We start from the raw sequence: 13991 nt of genomic DNA on the forward strand, positions 1-13991 counted from the left end.
GTTACTGTATATAAAATAATGTACAGTAATAACATGTTAAATGGTCACTGTAGTTTGAAGAAACTATGCATAGATCAATAGTACAGGTGAATCCAAAGAAACTTTGTAATATATTGAACCAGAGAAAAATTTCTCTTTCGCCCCTGTGGCGAAACCAACCTCTCCACGGGGTTTTGGAGAAGCCTGGCTACCAGCCTCTTGCCCCAGGATTACGGCCCATACTAACTCTGAAGGAGAAGACAGACCGGCCGCACAGCTTAAATCTGTGGAACTGTTTTGGGCAGGAAAGGCATGCTTGCGGCCGGCCAAATGTGACTTCCATGGAATTCGGGAACCCCTGCCCGGATCTGGGTGATTTTTGGATATGTTGTTCACCCAGATCAGAGCTATCCATGGATGTATACATTATGGGGATGTGTGGGGTTTTTGAGGTGTTTTCTGTGTGTTGGGATAAATGTGCGTTTTCTGTATGTGAGTGATTAAGTTAGCCCATTACGTTTGGTAATTGTATTTTGTTGATTGCGTCTCAGACAATGCCAGTGTGTTAGTTAATTATGTCTCAGACAATGCCAGTGTGCTAGTTAATTGCGTCAAAGACAATGCTTATTGTATTTTGTTGATTGCGTTACAGACAGAGGGAAGGGGGTTTTGTGTACAATTGCTGGGAAGGTTTCAATACTGTAAATTCATGTGATTGGCTAAAATATAAACTGTCACAGTCTTCTACAAGAAGACGCCCCAAGGGGAGTGTCCCTTGCTAGTAGACCTGCATATAAGGCTGAAAAATAACCCATTGAAGAGTTGCTGTTTTACATTCAACATAGAGCCTCGTCTCATGTGTGTGGGGATTGCTATACGAGTATACTCCCCTGGCTATTACTCCTAGCTCTTGTAAGAGCTGTTCCTGGTTCCTGTGGTGGTTTTGGTGTAGAGCGGAGTGCTTGGAGTCCTCGGGAAGCACTGGGAGCATCCATCAACGGAGGTACCCGGTCGGGGTGCTAGGAGATCCGTTACAGCCCCCTTCTAAACTGACATTCTCTGCTATGTTCATATTGAGAGACAAGATGGCTGTTAGGTCACTGAAGGATCATATTACATGCTGCTCATAGAAGTCTGAGGAGAGAGGAGGAATAAGGAGGAGTGAGCTGCAATGAGAGAGACAAAAAAATAACCTATTTAAAGAGGTAGACATACTTGCTGCTCATAGATGTTTGTGGAGAGAGGAGGAAGAATGCTGCTAGAGGGAGAATGCTGCTAGAGGGAGAACTTTTTTTTTTCTCATAAGATATATTACAAAGTGTCTCATACTCAGCTGTACTATTCATTTATGCAGAGTTTGTTAAAATAGAAGTGATATGTTTGCTAGTATTCAAAGGTCAGTCAGGTCACTGTCTTAAAAGCTGTACTTTTTAAAGGGGTTATCCGACACTAAGCAATGCTTCCCCATATTCCGGACCCCTCACACTGATTCTACTTACACGGCTCTCCGCTCCCCACGTCGCTCCTGGTCCCGTGGGTGATGCTAGGGGTGACCGCCTGCCATTGGCTGCTCCTCCCCGACACTGGATGTTTTCATCCATGCATGGGAAGAAGCAGTAGCAGAGATGCGGGGACCAGGAACCGGGCAGGGAGCGGGAAGCCAGGTAATTAGAATCAGTGTGAGCGGCCCGGCATATGGGGGAACATTTGTTAGTGTCAGATAACCCCTTTAAGGTTCCATGTTTTTAAGCCTTATCATATACCGTATTGTATCCTTTTAAAACCGTGTCATATTGTATAGTTTGAAAACCTTGTTTCATATTATGGCTGACTTGTCATTATCCAGTCTTTTTGCTGAGTTTTAAGAGTTCTAACATAGTTTTTAAAATGTCCTACAGGGTGATTGTGTGGACTCACTGTTGGTAACCCACATTCAGGCGTTCACCATTTCAGCTTAGTTTCCCTGAATAAATCATGATTAGAGGCCTATTAAAGGGTTAGAAAAATAAACTATTATTTTTGGATGCAACAAGCTGTCAGTGGTCCAGCAAGATAAAAAATTCTGATCGGTCCTCAGGAAATATGGAAGCTTGCTTCTTTCTGTAGTTGGTACAGGAGATAAGGAACCTGGAGGAGTTTTTTCCACCTGCACAAAGAAAGTATGGTGTGTTTATTGGCATCTGACTGGCTGCATAAAACAGCTGCTGAACGATGCATTAGATTGGGCTGGGATTTCCTGCTTTAGGCCTCTTTCACACCTCCGTATGTATTTTGCTGTATTTTGCGGTACGTTGTTTTGTTGTTTGTTTCCGTTGTGTTTCCATTCCGTATCCGTTCAATAACATCTCTTGCGGATTGCAAACTGAAAAAGAAAATTTGCAATCATTAATGTAATGTACTGTAATGTTTGTAAACAGTAAGCACATAGGCAAAGTGGGCATGGATCCGCAAAATACGGATGACATACGGATGTGTTCCGTATGCATTCTGTATTTTTGGCGGACCCATTGACTTGAATGGAGCGATGGAACGTTATTTGCGGACAATAATAGGACAAGTTTTATCTTTTAGCGGAACAGATATATGGAAATACGGAAACGGAATGCACACGGAGTACATTTGGATTTTTTGCGGAACCATTGAAATGAATGGTTCCGCATACGGACCGCAAACGGAAACCTCAAAAACGGAACGGAAAACTGAAAAATGTCTGTGTGAAAGAGGCCTTTTGTGAAGCCGGCAGATCTGTGGTATCTGAGGAGAATGAGCTCCAACATTATATGCAGAAAGGTTTTTTGGGGGGGCAGGGAGCAGGTACCTTTGTAATAGACATAATGCAACAACGCCATCAGGCACAGTATAATACAATAATATACACTAGTGCAAGAATGTGATGTTTTTTTTCCATATTTATTCTTTTTTATTGTCTTTTGTTAACTTAAAACAGCGTATTGTAAAACACTAGGTATATATATATTTATTTTTCCTAGTACTACTATAGCATCAAGGATATAAGTATTGGAGGTCGCTGTGTATGCCACGGTCATGCTAATGATTGCAGTGTACGTCGCTTTGGCAATCAGAACCTGTAAGTAACACTTGATATTCATATTATAGTCTGTTCTGATTTATTGCTTCAGCAACTTTGTAGATTTATGTTTGTACTTATTGGTTTATTGCGCTCTGAATAGACTTTGTTCATGGTTAAAATAAAGGAATACACCTGGCCTCCTGCCTTACATTTTATTTTATCCCTGAGATTGCTGTGGTCAAAAGATTGTCCGGGTATTTACTATGATTGCCTAATCTCAGGAAAGGCCATCGATATCTGATGGGTGGCAATCCGACACCCCTCACCCCCGCCAATCAGCTGCTGTGCAGCAGGTCTGGCATCGGAAGTCTGCTCCAGAACGACACAGCTCTGTTCAGTAACCAGCTCCATCCACTGTGACTATACAATAGACAGAGCTGTCGGACCTGGAGCTACTACAGATTAGGTGTAGCTTATCAACAGATTTGTGTTGTGTCGGGCGTCTGCTAATTAGATATAAATGGCCTGTCCTGAGGACTGGCCATCTATAGTAAATGCCTGGACAATCCCTTAAATGCTCCATTTTACAGGTTCTATAGTTACAATATTAGATATATCTGCACCTGTTCCATGCATCTGAATAGGATTTGTAGTAATTCATACACATGCTGCGGAAACAAGCTAATTCAGATATATGGAATGTCAGATACAAATCTACCATTATTGCATTGGTGCCTGTATCCATTGCTGCTCCAATGTTCTGTTAGGAACATTATTCATTGAACTACTAATACTCCAATTTTTGACATCTCCACCACCCCCCTCCTCTTCTTGCCCTGTAGGCAGTTGCATGGATGCTTCTAATTGTTAATCAGCTTCTGCTATAAATACTGTACATTTCGGGCAAAATTCCTCTTTATGCTTACATACCGTAGTTACATAGTTGTTAAGGTTGGAAAAAGACAAAAGTCCATCAAGTCCAACCTGTAATCCTGATATATTGATCCCTGGAGCAATGTCCATCTTCTTTTAAAAAGGGGTTAGGCCAAAGGGTGCGTAGAACAAGATATCTAAGGTATACGTTGTCATAAGCCTCAATGTTTGTTGATATACACCATCTTATATTATTATGGTGGTGTTTTATATTGATTCAGAAGTACATCTATAGAACAGCTGAGTCAGTAATTAAGAGCATTATCTGCTTGAATTGATGAAATCCACACTGTGTTGATCAGTTGATTAAAGCAATGGGGATGGAAATGTGCAGTGATCTATATATCGTATTGTTAGTTTATTATGTGCCCAAATCGGTTGGTTATGCAGAATTTAAATGGAATTCACGCTGTATCATGCATCTAAATTTCATAATGTAAAAAATGGTCATTTCTTTTTCTATTTCAGTGATTATTGGTCTATTAAATCAATATTGATAACTAAATCTACTGTCCAGTTATTGACTTGCTTTACATTTCATTGTCAAGGTATCAGTGTAACTGCCAACATAACACATGTGGGGAAATATGTGACCGCTGCTGCCCTGGTTATAATCAGAAGCCTTGGCGTCCTGCCAGTATTGACAGTGCCAATCAGTGTGAACGTGAGTGCTTCTACAATGTTATCACTAGTACGACAGACGTGAACATGATCTAAGCAGTATAAGGAAAACATTACCTCTAGTGTATGTGTTTTGTGACAAACATATTAAAGCGGTTTTATGGGAACAACATATAGAATAACATATTCATTCATCCATAAGATTGGCCATTAATATCACATTGGTGGGGTCCAACACCCAGCACCTCCACCGATCTGCTGTTAGCGGCATCCACAGGTTCTGGAAGTAAACAGTGTACGGATCCTGAACACCACAGCTCCATACACCAAGTAGTGGCCGTTCTCAGGTACTGCAGCTCAGCTTCTATGGAAAGGCGTAGGAGCATCAGCTGCAGTATTTTGTCTCACTGTTCACTTCTGGAATCTGCGACTGATGCTAAGACCCCCACAAATCCCATATTGATGACCTATCCTGGAAAACACCTTTAAAACATGTTATCTTATTTTATTGGATTTCAACCTGCCCAATACTTTTGTGCCTGTCCCCTGAGGAGCCTGCAATGCCTCCCCTCTCCCTATTGAGAGCCAACCATGCATGTGTATGGGGGAGTTGGAAGGAATAGATGACAGTGAGGAATAGATGACAGTAGACAGATATCTAAAGTGGATGGCCTGTATAACACATGTGGAATGGATCTGCATCCGTTCCGTAATATCCGGAACGGGTGCGGACCCATTCATTCTCTATGGGGCAGGAATGGATGCGGACAGCACACTATGTGCTCTCCGCATCCGCATTTCCGTAGCACGGCCCCGATCTTCTGGTCCACAGCTCTGGAAAAAAAATAGAACATGTCCTATTCTTGTCCACAATTGCGGACAAGAATAGGTAGTTCTATAGGGGTGCCGGCCGGGTGTATTCCGGATCTGCAATTTGCAGATCCGCAATACATTATGGACGTGTGAATGGACCCTAAGCGTAGGCGTTGCTCTATGTAGGATCTGATTACAAGCATCAATTATGTAACACCCAGAAATCTTTGCGATTTACCTTCTAAATGATGGTTCGTGCAGGTTGAACATCACTAGTCAGGATGGGAGCAAAGAAAAAAAATATGTTTGGTTATATAGTAGATTGAAAAATACAAATGATTACTGTGAAGACACTAGACAGTCACATCAACTCTTCCCTGTCATGAACAAGGAGGTTGACTCTTAAATGTTATGGTGTCTGATCCAGTCTTAAGCCTGCAACAGACTTTTACTGAGGGAGTCCCTAGATTACAATTCCTAGAATAGTCCCCAATAGCAAAGGCTAACCAGAGTACAATCTAGGATTACCGGAAATGCAGTACAGCGCAGAGACAAGGTAGAAGGTTGAAGGATGAAGAGAACACTACCAAGGTCAAGAACACCATTATTATTGCCAACGTCGCAGAACAAAACCAACCTAATTACTCAGGCACCAGAGTGGAGCTATGGGCAATAAATTACAGGTGATGTAAACTGGTCAGAGCACCAGCATTTCCCGCAGACTGGTTGCTAACGTCACAAAGAGTATTCTTTTGCATCTAACAGCAGGGCACCAGGAGGGACAAAGTCAGAACGACAGGCCTGTGGCCAAATGGAGCACATCATTGACTAGTGTATGCATCGAGCATGAAAGCCTGAAGATTCAGTAAGAGTAAATTTCCTAGTGGGAGACGCTCTAATCAGAGAAATAAGCTCAGCAATTCCATGCTACAGCAACCTTATTCTGCACACCAAGCTAAATCTCCACCTAGCTGTAGCACCGCACTGCGATGCATTATCTTGGAGAAGCCTCCTCCGAATCCTTCTGCAAGCCCAAATATCATCTTTGTTTAACTGTCCAAGTTTATATAATAGATTGAAGAATAAAATGCCTGCCGCTGCGTAACCTCACGAGTTAAACAAAGTATTTGTTCTGTCAATGCTTAACTTTAAGAACAGGAAAGCCTTTCTGCGCCTTGGTAGCTGCGAACATGCTGGAGCACAGTTATCAAATGCTGCATCTAAATTCCATTCCATATCGGTACACATACTGTTCAGAATTTAATCATGGTTACACGGTTTCCTCATTGGCGCAGACTGAATGCTCATGGTCTGTGGCACCGTCTATCGAAGTAAACATTGGGGGAGATTTATCTAAACTGGTGTAAAAGGGGAACTGGCTTAGTTGCCCATAGCGACCGGTCAGATTCCCAAAGGAGTTCTGAAAAATGAAAGGTGGAATCTGATTGGTTGCTATGGGCAACTAAGACAGTTTTCCTTTACATCAGTTTTGATAAACTTCTGCAGTAAAGTTACTGAAATATATCACATGGATCAGATGCTGTTCTTATATATCATATGCTTATATATGCACAATGCTAATCTGTCTGTCTATCTATCTATCGATCTATATCTATCTCTCTATATCTGTCTATCTATCTCATATCTATTTCTATCTATCTATATCTATCTCTCTATTTCTCTCTATCGATCTCATATCTATCTATATCTATCTCTATTCCTGTCACGGATGATGTTACAGATAGCTGGAACTTATGAATAAATGTCAGACTGGCTTGATCCCAAACTAAGGAGCATATAGGTGAGCCCTATAAAACCCTAAGAGCTCTCCCTGACTGCTATGCCCATGCAAGGGTCTCAATGGTAGACGATTGCATGCCCACGTACATAAGATTGTGCGACACCTGAAAACCCTATAATAGTGAGGGGACACGACCACCGGCTCCCTGCACTTAATACGGACGGCGTCAGGGTCACCTAGAATCAAGCCAGCAAGGAAACACAGTACATGAAAAGACTTATCTGAGTAAACAGCAGAAGCAGCCCCTAGCAGTGAACACTTCATCCAGGAAGTAGTATAAACCGCAAAGTGAGGCAGTATGGGAGGGAATATAAAGGGAGACGATTAGTCTAAATAGGTGACACCTGGGAGAAGTAAAGGAGATGACAAAGTGAAACCAAAACAAAGAACATCATTCAAGAGGTAGAGAAGGACGTCTGCCAGACCTTCTCACATAACTGGCGGTGACAATTCCTCTGTATCTCTCTCTCCCATCTATTTCTAATTTGTGGAACCTGGCACATTGAATATGCAGTGCACTCTGCAGGCAGAATGATGAGAGCAGACTGATATATAGTTTTGAGGGAAAAGACTCAGTATTACTTGTAATTTTGTAAATCTGTTTATTCTGGGCCACCTACTGATTGACAGCCTTTCTTGTAAGACTTCCCGTATAGAGACAGCTGTCAATCAGTGATTGGACTGCCCACTGAACTCCTAAGCCCATAATGAGTTATACTGAATCTTTCCCCTCACAACTATATATTAATCTTATTAACTCCTACTTCTCTATAACATGTTTCTGGCAGAGGTTTCTTTTAAGACCATTCTTACTGATAATTTATGAAATACTGTTGTGAATTACACCTCTTCAAAAATAAATATCCTGTTGTCTCCCCGTAGCTTGTAATTGTCATGGACATGCATCTGATTGCTATTATGATAGCGATGTAGACAATCGACAAGCAAGTCTTGACATACATGGACAATACAGTGGTGGAGGAGTCTGCATTAACTGCCAGGTACTTGTTCATACAGCATCTATTTTTTGTGCATTGTAATACATCACTTCACCTTCTGCCTTATTGGTTATTATTTGTAGGTTTTTAGGTTTGGCAGTTAACAGCAACCTATAATATCAGTTATATTTTAATAGTTTGAGCGTTTTGGGACACTGTGCAGAAATCAGCAGTGTATCTGCTGGTCCTTAGATAGGAATACAGTTGCAAGAAAAAGTATGTGAACCCTTTGGAATGATATGGATTTCTGCACAAATTGGTCATAAAATGTGATCTGATCTTCATCTAAGTCACAACAATAGACAATCACAGTCTGCTTAAACTAATAACACACAAAGAATTAAATGTTACCATGTTTTTATTGAACACACCATGTAAACATTCACAGTGCAGGTGGAAAAAGTATGTGAACCCTTGGATTTAATAACTGGTTGAACCTCCTTTGGCAGCAATAACTTCAACCAAACGTTTCCTGTAGTTGCAGATCAGACGTGCACAACGGTCAGGAGTAATTCTTGACCATTCCTCTTTACAGAACTGTTTCAGTTCAGCAATATTCTTGGGATGTCTGGTGTGAATCGCTTTCTTGAGTCATGCCACAGCATCTCAATCGGGTTGAGGTCAGGACTCTGACTGGGCCACTCCAGAAGGCGTATTTTCTTCTGTTTAAGCCATTCTGTTGATTTACTTCTAATTTACTTCTATGCTTTGGGTCGTTGTCCTGTTGCAACACCCATCTTCTGTTGAGCTTCAGCTGGTGGACAGATGGCCTTAAGTTATCCTGCAAAATGTCTTGATAAACTTGGGAATTCATTTTTCCTTTGATGATAGCAATCCGTCCAGGCCCTGGCGCAGCAAATCTGCCCCAAACCATGATGCCCCCACCGCCATACTTCACAGTTGGGATGAGGTTTTGATGTTGGTGTGCTGTGCCTCTTTTTCTCCACACATAGTGTTGTGTGTTTCTTCCAAACAACTCAACTTTGGTTTCATCTGTCCACAGAATATTTTGCCAGTACTGCTGTGGAACATCCAGGTGCTCTTGTGCAAACTGTAAACGTGCAGCAATGTTTTTTTTGGACAGCAGTGGAATCCATTCTTGTTTAGTTTTTTTTACGTATCGTAGAATCGCTAACAGGGATGTTAGCATATGCCAGAGACTTTTGTAAGTCTTTAGCTGACAATCTAGGATTCTTCTTCACCTCATTGAGCAGTTTGCGCTGTGCTCTTGCAGTCATCTTTACAGGACAGCCACTCCTAGGCAGAGTAGCAGCAGTGCTGAACTTTCTCCATTTATAGACAATTTGTCTTACCGCGGACTGATGAACACCACGGCTTTTGGAGATACTTTTATAACCCTTTCCAGCTTTATGCAAGTCAACAATTCTTTTTTTGAAACATATTTTTTTATTTCATTTATAATAAATCCTCTTACATGACAATTTCACTGCACGTCACATATTGGTGAGCAGAAAAAGTAATACATCGCATATTACAAAAATATAGACATATTGCATACATGCCAAGATAGGGTGATCAATGCTGAGCATGTGCAGAAAGAAAAATATAAGTAAGCACTAATTAAACAATAACCTCCCCCCCCTCCCTCCCTAACCCTCCCACCCCACCCTAAAGGATGTCTGTTCCTACTCCCCCCTCATACAGTATACCAGACTGAGTCAGCCGGAATTTATTTACGTGGGTTGTGGCACCGGGCCCGACTCCCAGGTACCACCTGTTAATCTCCCAATGCTCCCAGTCAACACTGCCTTTGAATACCATTCTGTATACCTAAAGGATGCCATTAATATCGTGATATCTCTCCGTGGGAGATGTTTTTCAATTAAGGTTTGCCATTTACGGAAGAATCCCTTTGTTTTTTTCTCTTTTTGATGCTCTGTATCAAGTTTATCTATATATACATGAAGAGTCAACAATTCTTAATCGAAGGTCTTCTGAGAGCTTTTTTGTGCGATGCATCATTCACATCAGGCAAGGCTTCTTGTGAAAAGCAAACCCAGAACTGGTGTGTGTTTTTTATAGGGCAGGGCAGCTGTAACTAACATCTCCAATCTCATCTCATTGATTGGACTCCAGTTGGCTGACACCTCACTCCAATTAGCTCTTGGAGATGTCATTAGTCTAGGGGTTCAAATACTTTTTCCACCTGCACTGTGAATATTTACATGGTGTGTTCAATAAAAACATGGTAACATTTAATTATTTGTGTGTTATTAGTTTAAGCAGACTGTGATTGTCTATTGTTGTGACTTAGATGACGATCAGATCACAGATCTTGCAACTCTACATGTTACATTAGTTAGTTTGAATTATAAGTTCTGGATTAGGTAGTTTGAAAATTGCATAAAAGTATGTCTACTTGTCCTATAATATCATATACAATAATATTTCATTACAAGGAAAAGGAGTATAGGTCATCAGTATTCAAAATCTTGGAAAACCCCTTTAAGTGCCCCGAGGTGGGCCCAAGACACACTGTGCCCCTTGCACTACTACCTTATTCTGCCAGCCCCTCCCGCTCTTAATCCCTTCCTGACCAGTGTGGTACATGTATGGCGCTGGATGGGTCTTAAAAAATGGCGCCCGCTCTACTCAGCTGCTGAATGTCTGCTGTTTTACACAGCAGACTCCCTCGTGCGGTGATCGAGTGAGCTGTTGGCTTGCTCTAGTAGCCTTGGTCCCTCTGAAGGATCCGAGGCTACCACAGTAAAAATTTGCACTGACATGTGCCAAAATTTTAGAACGATTAAAATATAAAAGTATTTATCCCGTATGGTGAATGCTGTAGTTCCCCTTTTTCATCATTTTACCTCCCAAAAAAAGGAACAGAAAAAAGAATTAAAAAGTCACATACACTCTGAAATGGTATCAATAAATAGTACAGATCACCCCACCAAAAATTACCCCTGGCACCGAAGACGTAATAAAAGAGTTATGGGGATAAAAATATGGCGAAGCAAAGAAAAAAATATTTTTTCCAAACTTTTCAGTTTTAAAAGACAAGAAAAACTATATAAATGTGGTAATGACCCAGATAATGAAGGTAACATGTCAGTTTTACTGCCTAGGGAAGTCTGTAAAAACAAAACTCATCAAACTGTGGTAGAATTATTTGTTTTTTCAATTTCATCCCTTTTGGAATTATTTTCCAGTTTTAAACTACTACTGTGTATGCAATATAAAATGGAAAGTACAACTTGTCCCACAAAAAACAAGCCCTATACAGCTATGTGAACAGAAAAGTAAAAAAAAAAAAAAAAGAAGAAGTTATGGCTCTGGGAAGTCAGGGAGAAAAAAAAAATGTTAAAATTCTCCCTCTAGGAAAGGGTTTTAATTGACAGTGCCAGACGAGATGACTATGCAGGAACCTGTCAGCCAAGGAGAGAGAGGCTCTGCAGAGGAAGTAGGAAGCAGGGGGAGCAAGGATGAAAGCACTAAGTGAAAGGTATCATTCCATTCAGCTGAGCTAGCCCTACAAGGCATCGGGCCTGGTTTAACTGTAAATGTCCAGGTGACAGATGCCGTTTAACAATGAAAATTTTTACATTCACTTTGCATATGTTTGCACTTCACCAGATGTCCGCGTTGTGTGTGCCTACCTAGTTGGCAAGATTGTGGGTCATTATTTGTTTTCTCAAAGCTAGAATTACTTTTGCAGCTATCCGGTGTATGCTAATTAAATGCTCTTGCCTAAATGCTACCTATCAAGCCAAATATTTTGAGTGAAGAGCCAGCATGCCCATTAGAAATATGGTAATATAGTGGAACTTGGGTTGTAGAGTAGGTTTTATTATAGTTGATATGAGTCTGATACCTACTAACTGCCATATAAGATAAGATGTGAAGTATAGATTATTTACTGACGTGATTCCCCGCCGGTGTCATGTAGTTTCTTGTCCCAGGCAGTAGATGAAAGCTGAACTCTCAGAAGTAGTTACTTAGGCTGGGTGACTGTACCAAGGCTGTATTTACTGTACCATTTATGATGATGAATTGGATTTTTACAGTGGCAAGATCTAGCTTGTTTTCACTTAAGAAAAATTCATGAAATCTACAAGTACAGTAAATGTTATGGTATAATATAGGTCTTCTGGTGTTAGATGGACAGAGTGCATCACTGTGCAGCCAACGCTAGGCAATCTTCAGATATAAAGTATAAAGGGCCCTTTACACGGGCCGAGAATGGGACAGATTATCGCTAACGAACTTCATAGTAATGATTGGGCGGTGATGATTGGGCAGTGTAAATGTACCACTGATTACCGATGAAAGAGCAAAATGCTCGTTCATCATGTAATTGAATCGTTTGTGCACACACAAAAGTGATCGTTTACTGGCAGTAGATCAGGGGTGTCAAACTCAAATTCATCGGGGGCCGTTATACTCAAATTCATAAGGGTGCGTCTTATGGGCCGTTTGTGCTGTCAGTGTTATCCAACACATTCCAGAACTATTTTTCGCCCTATAAGACGCACCGGCCCATAAGACGCACCTAGGTTTTTGAGGAGGAAAATAAGAAAAAAAAAATTTTTAACCAAAAGGTGTGCTTTTGGTGGGTTTTGAACTAATTGTGGTCTGTGGGTGGCACTGTTATGGGGGATCTGTGGATGTCACTGTTATGGAGGATCTGTGGATGGCACTGTTATGGGGGATCTGTGGATGGCACTGTTATGGGGGATCTGTGGGTGACACTTATGGGGGATCTGTGGGTGACACTTATGGGGGATCTGTGGGTGACACTTATGGGGGATCTGTGGGTGACACTTATGGGGGATCTGTGGGTGACACTTATGGGGGATCTGTGGGTGACACTTATGGGGGATCTGTGGGTGACACTTATGGGGGATCTGTGGGTGACACTTATGGGGGATCTGTGGGTGACACTTATGGGGGATCTGTGGGTGACACTTATGGGGGTTCTGTGGGTGAAACTTATGGGGGATCTGTGGGTGGCTCTTATGAGGGATCTGTGGGTGGCTCTTATGGGGGATCTGTGGGTGGCTCTTATAGGGGATCTGTGTATGACAGTTATGGGGGGATCTGTGGATGACACATATATAGCATCTTATGCTATGTGTCATCCACAGATCCATAAGTGTCCTCTCTCTCAGTACTCCCCCTCCTCTCCTCTCAGTTCTCCCCCACCTCTCCTCTCTCTCAGTGCTCCCCCTCCTCTCCTCTCTCTCAGTGCTCCCCCTCCTCTCCTCTCTCTCAGTGCTCCCCCTCCTCTCCTCTCTCTCAGTGCTCCCCCTCCTCTCCTCTCTCTCAGTGCTCCCCCTCCTCTCCTCTCTCTCTCAGGGCTCCCCCTCCTCTCTCTCTCTCAGTGCTCCCCCTCCTCTCTCTCTCTCAGGGCTCCCCCTCCTCTCTCTCTCTCAGGGCTCCCCCTCCTCTCTCTCTCTCAGTGCTCCCCTCCTCTCCTCTCTCTCTCTCAGTGCTCCCCCTCCTCTCTCTCAGGGCTCCCCCTCCTCTCCCTTCTCTCTCTCTCAGGGCTCCCCCTCCTCTCCCCTCTCCCTCTCAGTGCTCCCCCTACTCTCCTCTCCTCCTCCTCTCACCCTCGGGCTCCGCACTGACAGGTAGTGGCGCAGCTTGCGCAGGGCCCGGTCGCGGCTCTTCTTGTCATTGGCCGCCAGTCTCTGCGCCAGCTGCACACTGGGCTCTGCCATGCTGCCTGGCTCATGTTGGCTGCCTCGTGTCAGCGGCTGATGACGTCTGAACTGAGTCGGCGGCTGATGACGTCACAACACCTGGCTCCCCCCCCCAAAAAATCGGGATACCACGCCCACAACAGAAGATT

At 42.6% G+C, this 13991-nt stretch overlaps 1 protein-coding gene across 1 annotated transcript in view; it reads left to right on the forward strand.

The window, feature by feature from the left end:
• LAMA3 (laminin subunit alpha 3) overlaps positions 1-13991 on the forward strand; it is a 238456-nt gene that overhangs the window by 35810 nt on the left and 188655 nt on the right. The window contains 3 exon segments of the mRNA XM_044295643.1: positions 2970-3067; positions 4492-4607; positions 8061-8179. Coding sequence (XP_044151578.1) covers positions 2970-3067; positions 4492-4607; positions 8061-8179 — 333 coding nt within the window.

Source organism: Bufo gargarizans, chromosome 5, assembly GCF_014858855.1.
Source record: "Bufo gargarizans isolate SCDJY-AF-19 chromosome 5, ASM1485885v1, whole genome shotgun sequence".
NCBI lineage: Eukaryota > Metazoa > Chordata > Amphibia > Anura > Bufonidae > Bufo > Bufo gargarizans.